At 37.5% G+C, this 15,433-nt stretch overlaps 2 protein-coding genes across 11 annotated transcripts in view; one reads left to right on the top strand and one right to left on the bottom strand.

Annotated features, from left to right (window-relative positions):
- The first annotated feature begins 728 nt into the window (after positions 1-728).
- On the top strand, positions 729-2,027 carry LOC131438590 (SURF1-like protein). The gene is made up of 4 exons (XM_058608697.1): positions 729-1,027; positions 1,091-1,212; positions 1,282-1,476; positions 1,539-2,027. The coding sequence occupies exons 1-4, from the start codon at positions 857-859 to the stop codon at positions 1,915-1,917; spliced, it is 867 nt and encodes a 288-aa protein (XP_058464680.1). The 5' UTR covers positions 729-856; the 3' UTR covers positions 1,918-2,027.
- A 2,456-nt stretch (positions 2,028-4,483) lies between these two features.
- The window catches only part of LOC131434034 (putative uncharacterized protein DDB_G0271606), a 30,146-nt gene continuing 19,196 nt past the window's right edge, over positions 4,484-15,433 (bottom strand). For 9 of the 10 annotated variants that reach the window (XM_058600656.1, XM_058600657.1, XM_058600658.1 and 6 more), the window contains one exon: positions 5,123-15,383. In XM_058600656.1, coding sequence (XP_058456639.1) covers positions 15,309-15,383 — 75 coding nt within the window. In that variant the 3' untranslated portion in view covers positions 5,123-15,308. The other variant, XM_058600659.1, reaches the window with a different exon arrangement.

The following is a 15,433-nucleotide window of genomic DNA, read 5'->3' as shown; positions in this document are numbered from 1 at the left end:
TTCAGAAAGAAACTCGATGAAATAGAGCTGAACAAATTTTTCGGGCTTTTGTGCGATAAAACATGAAATTTATCTATTTTAGCGAAATTTTCATGCGAATAGTTGACGTTTCACGGGTATTTTATACGGATTATTTAAGGGGCTGGTAGGGTCTAACGCTTTTGAAAAATCATTCATTGTTTCTTTGTATTTTCTAATAGTAAAACATTTCAAGAATATTTTGTCAAATTTTCGAGCCTATCGGAATAAAACTCGGAAAGTTATGGACCTTTGTCTTTCCTTATCTCATACTGCGAAGAGGCAAGAGCTCGGTGTACGGGCCGAAGAGTTCTGCTTCGATTGACATGACAATTTTACAAAACATTCATGAAATGTTTTTTTATAACAATTATGCAAAGCAAAATTATGATTTTTCGAAAGTGTTAGACCTTACGCGACTCTAGAAAAATAAATTGTTTTCTTTGATTTTATGGACTATAAACTTTGAACGCGTTTTTCTCGAAGACAATTTTAATAAAATTTCTGCGCAAAAGTTTAGTCACATTTGAGAGAAACATGAACTGCGTTTTGCCTCGGGGGTACGTTTTACCCCATCTTCTCCCTAAATATAGAATTTTGTACAGAACTGACGCAATAAATACATCGAAATATTTCAAATCAAATCTTGCTGACCAAGCCCCTTTCAATCGAAATACTGAATACGCCACTGTTAACCATCTACCTTTCAAGACGTCAAAGTAAAATAAAAACAAACACAGTATCCGTATGCAGCTTATGAATGAATGTGTAGTGAAAACAATAAGTTATGAAATACAAACCGGTGAATCCGATTTCGAACTTAAAATACTAGTACAATATGTTGGCAATATTCAAGCAGAAGGCTCCCATCGGTTTGCGGTATTTAGTTGTAGTGACTCGCACTAGCAGTCGGCACTTTGCACAGCAAAAACGTATTCGTGTTCCACCCCCGCTGAGATCTAGTGATACCGGCAATCAAACGATTTCACCATTCGGATGGGTGCTATTGGTAAAATTACATCAATATTTCGATTTATTTTTTAGTAATTTCTACTCATCTTATCATTTTAAGGCCATCCCGGCAACCACCTTTGGTTTAGGGTGCTGGCAGGTTCATCGCAAGCAATGGAAGGAAGAGTTAATTCGAAATCTTGAAACGCGCGTTCGAATGGAACCTGTGCCTCTGCCTGATAAGTAAATAAAACGGATTGTTTGAAATTTTATGGCATCAGAATGTGGACATTTATTTCAAACTTTTTACAGTTTGTTAGAGCTAAATAACATGGAATATCAGAAAGTCACAGTTCGAGGAGAATTTTTGCATGATCAGGAGCTACATTTAGGACCCCGTGCTCTAATTCAGGATGGTGATTCAAAAACCACTGGTGGTTTGTTTTCCCAGAAAGAAGGATCGATCGGCTATTGGGTAATTACTCCTTTTAAACTGGAAGGAAGAGAGTAAGTTTAGCAGAACACATCTGTGATGGTTTAATATCTTCAAGAAATGCTATTTTCAACAGTGACAAAATTCTTATCAATCGCGGCTGGGTGCCGAAGAAGCAGTTAGATCCATCCACTAGATCTGGTGGACAAACAACCGGAACTGTGGAGCTTCAAGCCGTCGTACGTTTGCCTGAGAATCGACCTCAATTCACACCTCAGCAACGTGGGGCAATATTTTTATATCGAGACGTACCGAAGATGGCACAGATTCGAGACACGGAACCGTATTTTTTGGATGCAACATCGTCCGCAACCGTTCCTAATGGGCCGATAGGTGGACAAACACGGGTAGCACTGCGCAACGAACATTTATCCTATATCGTGACATGGTTTAGTTTATCTGGATTTACTGCGTGGCTTTGGTTCCGACAAATAGTACGTAGAAAGGGGTTCTGATCGAACAGTCATCTTGACTGATAGTTTACACCTAGAACGGCCTACAATCCAGAAGTTGTTGAATGTGAAACATGTTGTCCTTAAGGTGAAATAAATTCTGTTTCTGTTAACTGTTTTCTCGATTTGATTTCAATAACATGTTCTCATTGAGTCGTTATAATTGAAATTTTTGTTTTTGGATGATTTCAAAATAGGAAATGATGTCCCATTATGTATTTGACCATGAGAAAGCTCTGTTTAAAGTAAGTGCCGCGTTTGCTCACTGTTGACCAAAAACGAGAACGTGTTGATGATTCTGAGCAGTGTTTAGTCATGTTTAAATATAAAAAACCGGAATTTTTGTGCCGATATGAGACAATGGATGAAACATGGATTCATCGCTTCACTCCGGAATCAAAATCATCTGAGTGGACAGCAACTAGTGAGCCTCGTCCAAAGCGTCCCGAAAGCACAATAATCGGCTGGAAAGGTTATGGTCTCGGTATTTTAGGATATGCGTGGTGTAATATTAATCGACTGTCTTGAGAAAGGAAATAACATTAACAGTGAGTATTATATAGCGTTATTGGAGCGTTAGAAGGCTGAAATTGCAAAGAAATGACCGCATATGGCAAAGAAAAAAAATTAGTTTCATCAAGACAACGCACCGTGTCACAAGTCAATCAAAACAATGGCAAAACTACCTAGATTGAACTTCGAAATGCTCCTACATCCATCGTATTCGCCAGATTTGGCTCCCAGCGACTACTGGCTGCTGGTAGACCTGAAAAAAATGCTCGCCGGTAAAAAATGTCGCACGAATGCAGAGGTTATCACTGAAACTGAGGTAAAAGATAAATAGTTCTACAGAAGTGGTATTGAAATGTTAGAGCGAAACTGGAATGATTGCGTTGCTCTTGATGGATATTACGTTGATGAATGAAGTTAATTTTGAACCAAAAAAATGTACGGTCTGGGGCTTTTCAGCCCATGTGTTAAGGATAGAATAACTAAAATCTATAATATTTTATGCAGATTATAAATTTCGGCCGAACTTCAAAGTTATGAGAACAGTTCTCAACCATGAGATCATAATAATCTGTGAAGGCGAGAAAATTCGTATATATGACAACGAAAAAATTCGTAGATCCGGCAACAACAAAAAATTCTGGCATCGCTTGTATTTCTTATGTTTGCGAGTGACTTTTTGAATGTTCGATTTTGTTCGCTTGTAAAGTGTCACACTAATAGCAAAACAATCAAGTGTATCCATCAGTTTTGCTCAAATTCAGTGAGAAAAAAGCATAAAGCATTTGTGAATTATTTCACGGTTCATTCAAATATGTATACTCACTATTTGGTATCAATACTCCCAACTGATGGTGAACAATGAGCAACAAGACGATTATAAACACACAGATTAGAACCGCTTTTGACAGCTCAATTAGAATAATAACAATTTCTCCGCTGATCTCTGGTTCTAGGATCAATAGGTAATGTAACGCATGCCTTGAAAAATTGTCTGATTTTACAAGTTTTTAATGCGATTACTCTGCCACCTAGTGATGAATCCACTAATATAGCGTATAAACCGGCCACGACGAAAATAATTCAAGCGATTTTGTTCGATGATTTGTTCGTACTGCTGGTTCCACGTTTACTGTCGAGGACTTCGCATGCGCCGGATATAACACATCCGGCATTTAAAATAGAAAAGCGAGAGCGTCGAACAGAAGATTAGTTCCGGCAGAGCCTGTCAGCTTCCTTAGAGTGAAAACAGTCTTTAGCAGAGATGCCAGACTTGTAGATTTGTCTGTAAATCTGCAGGCTTCGTACATAGTGCTGCAGACATTTTTTGTTGTGCAGACTCTTGAAAATCGAGGTTTTCGCAGACTTTCGTCAGAATTTACAGATTTTTGAAATTGCCGGAATTTTTTTTTTTGCTCGCCAAGTCAGCTTAGCGTATCATACTTCATAGAGAAATTGCTACCAGCAAGACATAGTTGCTGACTGCAGAATTTTTTTTCGGGTATCAAGAATTTTCCAACTCTGTCTGAAGACATTTGAAATTTTTATCTGGCATCTCTGGCCTTTGGTTCAGTAAAGTCAGCGCACAACTTACATATAATGTTAAATGTATAGGTGTGCAGTGCTGCTACTTTTGCGCGCTAGCTGGACAAATTGCTGAGTATGTCGCTTATGATTCGTTCGTAAAATTATGTCCCGGGTTGGCGGTTCAATGCATAGGGCACTGGTCTAGCAAACCAGTAGTCGTATGTTCGAGCCCCGACCTGGAAGGATTCGTAGTGTCAGTAGAATCGTAGCACTAGCCATGCAATGGTTCTGTACACTCTGTATCGGCTGCGAAGTCTGTTGAAACAGAAGGTCAAATTCCACTACAGGAATGTAATACCAAGGCTTTGCTTACATTCAATATTGGTTCATCACGATAGCAGTATTGTACGACAGACTTTCTCAATATTTCAGGGTATTTTCTAAACGTCAGAAGGTCATGTGATATTTAATTTAAAACAAAAATGAGTCCATGTTGAAAATCTTCTACTTCGAATCAACGTTTATTTGAATATTATTCTGATGCTGAAATAATAATTTATTCTTTATTATCTTGAAATTAGAATTTCTAAAAACAAAATTATTCATATCACTTATCTAAGTATTATCATTATTCCTATCTCCAGGAATAAACTTATCATTAGGAAGATAGATACCAGTTGCTAAGACAAATTCCCGGAGCAGCTGTTTTTATTTCTCAAGCATAATTTTGCATTCCTAAAACTCAAAACATATTCAAACCTAGTACTATAGAAATTGCGAAAACTAGCTTAGCAAAAAGAATGGGTTTTGTCCACACGATTTGAAATATTTTAGATCTAAACCTCTTGGACAGATCGTTCCTTTTAAATTAAACTTCCGAACCACTTTACAATACTTAGTTATTATTTTCGCTCTATGAAATAACTTTACCGATGATATACAAATGTCTATTTACAGTGTTCAGTTATCAAATGTGTTAACATATTATATTTGAAATTGGTAGGTTTTGCAGTTTCAGAATCTTGATATCGAAACCACGAAATCCGCAGCTATCGTATTTTGCGTCAAGTAAACTTCGTTGATCTTTCGTGAAGTACCTATGAGAGACAGATCTTTCAATAATCGGTGGATTCCTTCGCCGAACGTTCCATTTTATTTGGCAGACTGCAAAAAAAAAATTAGCATAACCATTGCTAATGTTTATTATTTTAGGTATATTTATGTTTTTTGATGAAAAAGTATCTGTATGAAGTTGGTTTTACGATCTTGTTTTCGTGTATTGTCACGCAACTTTTGTTGCGAATCTTTAGCTAAATTTTGTTTGGTGAACAAAGCAAAAAATACCGCATTTCATATCTGCAAAATTATATATGAAAAGAAAGCTATTTTGATTAGCAGGAAACCCACGTGAAACAGATTAACAAAATTTACAACGAAAAAACTACACTGAAATTAATTTGCACGCTAGCATTTGAACTATCACTACTTGTAGAACACATGAAATTCATTAAAACATACACTTAACTCATAAAAGGAATGTAAAGCCTGTTGATATTTAGTGGAAATCATGTTACATTTATCTGAACTGCACATCAAAATGAGAAGATTTATCGTTACCTCTAGATTCTATATGAATTTCATATGAATATCGCATTGTTTTTATATAGATTTCAATTGAAACGCAGTTGACCGAATCGAAGTGTTTTGCACGTACATTTGTACTGCACTCATTTCCACCAGAAAATGAAGTGCTTAACACATGTAGTTCGATTCAATAGCAAAACACATCACATCGAAAAGAAAAACACATCAAAGCTAAGTGAAAAGTAATCTCACCTTGCTTCTTAGTGAATTTGCACATGAAAAAGCACATTAAATTGAAGTGTTATTTACATATGAATCGATCGTACAAATTTTTATCAGTGTACACTCAGAAAAATATTACAGTAACCGCAACTTGTTCCTCATACTCATTTCAACTATGCACTCAAATAATAGCAACGACCATGATATCAGATTATTTACCATCTGTATTGTAATAAGCACTAGAACAAAAATCTACTACATGACTATACTATTTGTCTTTATGACTTTTCTGGTGTGGTAATTCTGACAATCATTAAAATAAGAACGAAAAAGTCCCAATGACAATTACAAGTAAGGTGAAATTGAGCTTTCGGTCATAATAAAGTTGAGAAGTGATATAGTTATGACTACCATGTGAGTAAGTTCTTCTTCAGAACATAATAATGTTACTATAAATAAACATATAGTTGGATAGAGATTGTCAAGTTTGAAAGCAATATACATATTGTTCATATGAACATAATTTATGTAGAACGAACATTGTCGTATGGTGGTTTTCAACCGACTATGTATTTCCTTTTAACAAATTGTCAATCAACGCTTCTGTCACATGAATATCTCTAGCGCATATGGAAGCTTTTTCGGAAACAATATCCGAAAAATTTGCTGAGTTTTCCGTTAAGTTAAGTTCACGTTTTTTCTACACTTTTATAGGAACAGTATTATTCCCCAAGAAATTGCCTACAAGCGTTCAAAAAACAAGCTAGTGAAGGTAAATTTATCATCACAGAAAAGTTGAAAGTAACGAATATTCAAAAACAAAATCAATTGCCAGAAGTCGTTCGTTTCATTGCTGAAAAAAATGGCTCAGAATCAGAAATACTATAAATAAATTTTGAAAAATGTTTATATATAATGTTAAATCAATGAAAAATGTATTAGAAAAATAAAGCAGGTTTTAATGTCTTCCCGTTTTTTTTGTACCAAAATTTCAATTTATATAACTTTTGAATATTTTTGCAAGTTCGAATGATCTTAACCATTGTCAAATTAACCATAATTCCGTGTTCCGAAAGAACCAGAAGTGAAATGTAAAAAATACCATGGCATTAACTAGTGCCACAATAAGTACAATGTAAAAATAAAATTCTTTCATGGTTATGCTAAACATTTCAATTTTTGTAGTTATTCATACGATATACAGTTCAATATTACTATTCTAGAGTCAAAACCATTCATAGTAAAAGTGAGCTTGCATATTGTTAACATTATCTGATTTTATTGTGTGCTGAAAATCACTATTCTCGTATGGTTAAACTAACCTCTCATATGGTAGCTGTTACCATCTTATTTTTCTGAGTGTACATGGAATGGGATTGTTAGAACTGATCGCGTAGGACCACAAAACTATTGTCAATATCACAACTTAAATTTGTTTGGAACGTTTAGGCGGCAGGTTTTTGTGTACCATTTAAACTTACTAGTATCTATGCGAAGCATTTCTTCAAAAATAATTCTTTGAGCATGTTGGATGCCCTGGACCGTTTAATGTGTTGGTGGTGGCAAGTACTGGGGTGGAATCATGTAAGGTGATTATCACCAAGTGATTATCACTTTTGAAAATTTGGAATCATGTAAGGTGATAATCACCAAGTTCTGTCACCACTGCTGAAAGGCTAACATCACTATCAAATGTTGGAATTACGTAAGGTGATAGTCACCACGATTTAATCACCTTCATGTCATAATGGAGGTGATAGCAATTTAGTTATCACTTTTAGTAGTGATTTGATTTTTTGAGAAGTGGCTTTATAAATTATTGTCCGTTAGGTGAATTTTAAGCCACTAACCTACCAAAATTGGTCGGAGATTATTATTTTTTTATAAAATTCGTACTGATATTGTGTCAAAATTAAATACCAAAATGTAACTTAGTTTGTATAGTTTAAAGAATTCATAGAATGAACGGTAGTATTTATAAATTAAATCAATTCATTTATGTTGTAACTATTATTGGGGTATTCGTAGAGTCAAAGATAAATTGCTTTCTGGAAAAGTGATAAGTTTATGAATGTAGACATCTCCTGTTGCACATAACGTAACAACATAAAAAATCTGCTAACATTTTCAGTAGAATTAGATGGTCGTGACTTAGTAGTGAGCGACATATCAGTCTCGTTCAACTGAACGAGTAAAAAAGATTAAATTGCGTTCTTAATTTTCTTCTTGTGAGTTGAATCAATATTTTTGGACAATTAGATGCTGCTAATCATAGTGGATATTTGTAGTGCCGGTGGGTAAAATTTCTAAAATAGAACTAGCATTCGAATGCTCTGTGAAATGCCATAATCGTAAAGTGAATGAAAACTATACACAAAATTATTTAACGGATCTATCTCATTCGAGAGGAATGCCATCAGTTGTGAAACATCAAGAAGATCTAACAATTCGTGTCATTTCAAAGCTAGCAAATTTATCCCAAAGAACTGACTGTGACATTGATTTCCATTGAAAAATAAAAATCGGCACTAAATTAAACCAACAAGTGAATTGCACAGTTAGTCATACTCGCGAGGCAACTTTTTTCAACGTTATTCTTCGATCCATACAAATCATCATTGATAAACATGACTCGAATTAATGAAAATGATTGAAAACTATAGGAATAAAAATTTAGATTTTAAAATATTATTTGGGTATACGCCACTTTCATATGTTACTCCTCCTAATATCAACGGTATACGTCACATTTATATTTTACTCCAGAAAAATTGACGTTTCTTGACAGGTGATAAATGGAGTGAAGTTGGCTCAATCACCGGTGACGGTGATAGTAAAAGTGATCACCTTCGGTGATTCCAAACATTCTGGTGATCACCTCTTTATCACCAGAAGGTGATAGTCACTTATCACCTTACATGATTCCACCCCTGATTACGATCATCCAGCACTCCATGACCAAGGTCATCCTGTTTTTTCCTCGAATGCGAAGAAATCGCAAGCGTGCAAAGCGAACGGCGCATAAAACAAATCGGCACATGTGCATAGACAACCTTTTCTCCGGCATTAACGAACCACACGAAGTGCAAGTAGGTTCGGTACTGATTCTTGTTTTGTAAAAGAGTTTAGTTGAATGCAAACACACATATTGAAGAGTGGAAAAAAGAGATCGTATGTGTACGAAACAGATGTATCTATTTGGGGAATCCCTAATAAAAAACAGGAAAAATTAGACATTCGCCCCTATTCTGCATTTCGATCGAATCGGATTATTTCGAACGAATGTGAAAATTTCCATTCTATAATCCGATTGAGTGATACTTTTGTATGGAAAACTCAAACTCGATCGAGATGCATAATGCAAAATTTCGGATGGATTCCAACAACTCGAACAGTACTGAAGATGATAAATTGACTAAACAGTCACAAAACGATGTTTTTGACGTAGTTTTAACGTTTAACGTAGGCAGCGGGTGATTTCGCCGAAAGCCATTTCGTTGGAAGTTGTTTCGCCGAGTCGATCAATTCGCCGAAATCACTGTGAAAACCGATTTATGAACCGAGTTCCATATACCATTCGACTCAGTTCGTCGAGTACACAAAATGCAGGGTGGCAAATTAATTGCCGCGATTTCAATTTCCCGGTGCGCAAGATAAAAAATTCCGGGTTTTAGAACAGGCCCAAATCGTCTATATTCAGTATTTTTTCAAATATTTCACTTATTCAAGCTTTCAATAGAAATCCCATGTCCAAAAGAACATCGCGAGTTGAGAAATGCAGTATTTTTCGGGATTTATAAATAGAGAATATTCATTATGATGAGTTTCAATAACAGTGGCCAAAAGTCTTTCTTGGCTTTCTCATGTAGAGAGGTCGTACAATCACTGTGAAACCCGATTTTCGAACCAATACCCGAAAAACTGAGTGTCTAGACCATTCGAATCAGTTCGTCAAGATCAGAAAATGTCTGCATGTGTGTATGTAGGTATGTAACATTTTTGAGCACTTTATTTTCTCAGAGATGGTTGAACCGATTTTCTTGTGGTCCGATACGAATTTCATCCTGATGCAAGGGGAGAGTCGTTTAACACAAACAATGTTGTGCCTCTAAAAAAACAGTGAGTCTAAGTGTGCCATTGTGTGCCCCATGAACCAGCTACTTGTCAAAACTGAGCCCTTTGTGTGCCTCAACTGTGCAACTGTATGAAAACAAAAGTGCCAATATTGATAAATGCACCAACGCATTGTGTTACTGTGTGATTGGCACATTGTTCTAAGCGTCCTCCCCTTGTCCTGATCCGACTTTCGGTTGTGAAGAAGGGTGAGGAGTGAAAACAACAGTTCTGATCGTGATTAGAAACTGTTTCTTCGATTCGACAGCCTCCTTGTATCGATTATATGATTATGAGTGCTGGTTTGTTAAATACCTCATTCAGTATAGCATTATCAACAATACGCTGAGCCACAAGAATTTCAATAGGTTTTTGTTCGAGAGTATGACGATTTGCTTGATAGAAAATTTAAGATTACAGTAGTCCTTGGAACTACGTATAAAAATTTCATCCACAATTTGTCCAAACGCTCATCTTCTGAACTGACAGTACATCCCAGCTCAATGTATTCCATCTTTATTTTGTCTATTACTTCGCCACTAATGTTATTCGTATTCAAGATAAAAACTCAATTTTGTTCAAAAATCAACACATTTTATTCAGACTTCATACTTTTTCCAATAATGCTCATTTCAAAAAACCGCTCAAAACTTAATAGTTTTACCTCGAACCAGAAAACGTTCCGGAAGACGCAACTAATTTGTATACATTCCCAAAAAAAATCGATTACTTTTATATCTATTGAGAAAAATAGAGAACTATCATTCTTCAATAAAGAACTCCAGTTCACTTACTCTTCGATGAGAACTAGATCTTTTGAACTGTTAGCAAACGGATTGTTCATGTCTAGTGCATTCCAATACTATTTTAGCCTAGTATAGTCTAGTGAAAAAAATAACTATAAGCCTCAAAATGAACGAACAAGGACGAATTCTCTTCCCGTAAAACCGATTCCATCTTACAACATATATGATATTCTTTTCTTTCAAAACAGTCACTTGTCGCTCTGGAAAAAACAACAATCTATGCCTCAACCGACTGAGATGATCTAAATTTGATTTCTTGTCGACATCATTATCTGCATTCTAGTGATCCTACTGAAATCGAAAGTTGAAATTGATCATAGATTCACTGAACAAATCAGCACCTTCTTCCCCCGCAAAGATATCCACAAAGCCACCTGGAGATCACCTGATCAACATACGGAAAATCAAATCGACCACATTCTCATCGACGGGCGATTCTTCTCCGACGTCATCAATGCCCGCACTTACCGCAGTGCCAATATTGATTCTGACCACTACCTTGTCGCGGTTTGTATGAGCTCAAAACTATCGACGGTGCACAATACTCGTCGCACAGGAACGCCGGGACTCAATCTCGAGCAGCTCAATCTCGAGTACATTCGTACTGCAGAGGAATACGCGCAACAACTGGAGCTAGTGCTACCAACGGAAGAGCAGCTTGGCGCGGCCACTCTTGAAGACGGCTGGAGGAACATAAGGTCCGCCATGAGTAGCACTGCTGCAACCGTTCTAGGTTATCGAATCGAGGAAATGACTGGTTTGACGGCGAATGTCAGCAGTTGGTTGAAGAGAAGAATGCAGCAAGGACGAGGATGCTGCAACACCACACTAGAGCGAACGAGGAACGATACAGACAGGCGCGGAACAGACAGAACACGGTTTTCCGGAAGAAAAAGCGCTACCAGGAAGACCAAGATCGCGAAGCGATGGAACAGCTGTACCGCGCAAATGGCACACGGAAGTTCTATGAGAAGGTGAACCGCTCACGTAGAGGCTACACACCACAGGCCGAAATGTGCAGAGATACCAGTGGTAACCTTCTCACGAACGAACATGAGGTGATCGACAGGTGGAAGCAGTACTACGACGAACATCTAAATGGCGAAGCACAAGATCCAGAGAACGGTACAGGAATCAATCTGGGTGCACGCTCAGCCGACGACAGATTCCCAGCACCTGATCTGTCGGAGATAAGTGAGGAGATCGGCAAGCTGAGGAGCAATAAAGCTGCGGACAATGACCAGTTGCTAGGCGAGCTGCTCAAACATAGAGAAGAGGCACTGGTTAGAGCGCTGCACTGGATGATTTCTAGGATTTGGGTGGAGGAGATTCTACCGCAAGAATGGATGGATGGAGTGGTATGTCCCGTCTACAAAAAGGATGATAAGCTAGACTGTTGCAATTACCGCGCAATCACATTGCTGAACGCCGCCTACAAGGTACTCTTCCAAATCCTTTGCCGTCGTCTATCACCAATAGCTAAGGAATTCGTAGGGCCGTACCAAGCGGGATTTACTGGAGCTCGCGCCACTACGGATCACATATTCGCGATAAGACAAGTACTCCAGAAGTGTCGTGAATACAACGTACCCACGCATCACCTATTCATTGACTTCAAAGCGACATACGACAATCGATCGAGAACAGCTATGGCAGATAATGCACGAATACGGTTTCCTGGATAAACTGACGAGATTGGTCAAAGCAACGATGGATAGAGTGATGTGCTACGTCCGAGTATCTGGGACGCTCTCGAGTCCCTTCGAATTTCTTGTATCTTGTTCAATATTGCCCTGGAAGATGTGATTCGAAGAGCGAGGATCGACACGAGTGGCACGATCTTCCGAAAGTCCGTACAACTTTTTGGCTGACGTAACCTTGAGAAGATGACGGAAACCTACATCGGACTGAAAGCTGAAGCTAGGCGTATCGGACTGGCCATAAATGCGTCAAAAACAAAATACATGAGAGGAAGGGGCTCTAAAGAAGAAACACTACGGCTTCCACCACGAATATTGATAAACGGTGACGATATCGAAGTGGTTGACGAGTTCGTGTATTTGGGCTCACTTTGGACTCAGAAAAACCCTTCGATCGAGAAAAGTAGGCCACCGCACGAAATTGACCATCTACAAAACGCTTATTAGACCGGTTTTTCTCTATTTTCACGAGACCTGGACTATGTTGGCAGCGGACCAACGCGCCCTCAGTGTTTTCGAAAGAAAGGTACTGAGGACCATCTATGGCGGAGTGCAGATGGAAGACGGAATGTGGAGACGGCGTATGAATCACGAATTGCAACAGCTGCTAGGAGAACCACCTATCGTACGGACAGCTAAAATCGGACGTCTACGATGGGCTGGGCATGTCATAAGGATGTCGGACGACAGCCCAGTGAAAATGGTTCTTGAATCTAATCCGACTGGTACAAGAAGAAGAGGAGCGCAGCGAGCAAGGTGGATCGATCAAGTGAAGGGTGATCTCAGAAGCATCCGTGCCTTGAGTGGCTGGCGACGAGCAGCCATGGACCGAGTTATGTGGAGACGTATGCTTGATACAGCAAAGGACACCCCAGGCCTATAGCTGTTAGGTAAAGTAAGATTTTTTTTCCAAACTCTCAAAAACCAATTTCAGCTCTCAAAGAAGAAAATCAAAGAAGGTCAAAATCGACAGCTCTTTTGAATTTGGTCCACCATCCCCCCGCATCATTTCCAAACCTGAAAAGGTTTTTCCAGGGAATGAAATTTTCGTCGAATTCAGAAACGGAAGCCTATTTTGAAGACCTTGACAAATCTTTTTTTTTCACGGCACAAAATCGACCTTTTTCTGTTAGGCCCTGGACTTCTCATTCCATGTAGTATGTGACGTTTTTTGACTTTTGAAAATGAAAGGCCTTTTAATCCCATACAAAGGTCCTGAATTTTGTTTGGATCTGACTTCCGGTTCCGGCGTTATGAGGTAAAATATGCAAAGAAATTATATTAACAAAAGTTTTCGTTTCGCCCTTACTGACCGTTCCGAAATTATAGTGTAAATCCCATCACTTAAAAGGGCGAAACGAAAACCGTAAAAAAAATCTTAATCGACATCAAAGTTACTCCAACCGGTAGTCATTATCCATAGACGACCAAACAAACCGATTCGGGTTATTTTTCCAAGAATGGATATTTTTTTTGAGGAATACCCAGTATTAGATATGATAGTATCATTGATATGAAAAAGGCATCATTACACCACTAGGTGGATTAAAAAAGTTTTTTTTTCTATTGCAATCAGTTACGAAAAATACCGCAAACAATTGCAAATGCTTTGGTGCTTAGTAGCTAATAAAATCAACCACTCCTATTCTGTATTTCGATCGAATCGGATTACTTCGATCGAATGTGAAAATTTGCAGTCTGTTATTCGATCGAGATACAGAATGCAATATTTTGTATTCGATCGAAATAATCCGATTCGAACGAAATTCAGAATCGGGGTGAACATGTTTTGTTGAAACTTCCGTTCTGAGGATCATAGACAGTACGATCAATAGAGTAGTCTTCTTGAAGTAAACACGGGGAAATGAATTCATCCTTTTTTCAATGTGAGATATTTCAGAAGTACGATTGTAGGTCAACAAAACGGGCGTAAGCGTTATCATATTTTATTTGCCTTTAGTTTTAATTAATTCCAATCACGATATCAACGAATTAATTCCAATCACGATATCAAGAGTGTACGATTCGGAGAAATGACCCTTTCGGTAGAATAGCATTCTATGAAATGACCCTTTCGGCGAGACGGCTTTTGACGAAATTACCGTTCAACAGTCAATTTTTCATTTTTTTTCCTCCGAGAAAAACAGGATATCAAGATCCAGTAAAATATACGTCGTTGATTTTATTTTAATATAAAACGTTACATGATAAACTGGCTCCGTTTACCTAATGATCTTGAGTCACGTAATATAAGTGATTGAAAAATAGATTAAGTCTTAAACTGCCGTTCTTCGCATAATTGTTCGATTTATATTGGGAAACCCACAGAATATGAGACAATTATGCGTAGAACGGCAGTATATGATATATACGAAAATGGTAGAACAATCAACTCTAGCAATTATTAAATCCAAGACTAATGAAGGTGCAGCGTGTCGAAAACCATCGGCGGATAGTACTGTAGATCAATATTAGAGTGCAATACGTCATTATTGAACCTCGATCGATCGAAATAAATTCTTGTTATTTTTTTTATTAGTAATTGTTAACTGAATCTAGTGAGAATAAGTTTTCAAAGAACATATAACGGAAGACTAAATGAAGCATGCGAACAGGATGATGGATTGTTCGGATAGGTACATGTGTTTGTGTAAAACTTTTAACGTACTACAGATGAATTATTGATATTATCAAAAGTACACAAAAGACAGACACTTTTGCGGTGTATTTTTTGAAATCTTTATTGGGAAAACATTTCAAATATTACACCAAATTCATTAGACTCGTTTGTCTTCTGCAGTTTTGTAGTGGCTTTAATTTCTAAGAAAAAACTAGTTGCTTCCTAATTGTTATCATTAATGTTATAATTAATAATATTTATTTTGTATCTTGTCTCCGTTCGGTGTATTTTGTTTAAACAAAAGTAAACTTATTACTTGTTATTATGTTGTAACAAGGACCTCTCACGATAATTAGCGTGCGAATAGTGCGGGTGTCGCGTTTGAGCCTGTGGAAGTGCATCCATACAGTGGATTGAGAAACTGGGTTGATTTCTTC

Source organism: Malaya genurostris, chromosome 3 (genome assembly GCF_030247185.1).
Source record: "Malaya genurostris strain Urasoe2022 chromosome 3, Malgen_1.1, whole genome shotgun sequence".
Classification (NCBI taxonomy): domain Eukaryota; kingdom Metazoa; phylum Arthropoda; class Insecta; order Diptera; family Culicidae; genus Malaya; species Malaya genurostris.
This window is presented reverse-complemented; position numbering and strand designations above follow the sequence as displayed.

Bases quoted from the DNA above. Each gene is read 5' to 3' on its own strand.
- LOC131438590 (XM_058608697.1), top strand. From the start codon at position 857: ATGTTGGCAATATTCAAGCAGAAGGCTCCCATCGGTTTGCGGTATTTA. The intron at 1,213-1,281 runs GTAAATAAAACG...AACTTTTTACAG, and splicing joins CCTGTGCCTCTGCCTGATAA to TTTGTTAGAGCTAAATAACA. The intron at 1,477-1,538 runs GTAAGTTTAGCA...TATTTTCAACAG, and splicing joins TTTAAACTGGAAGGAAGAGA to TGACAAAATTCTTATCAATC.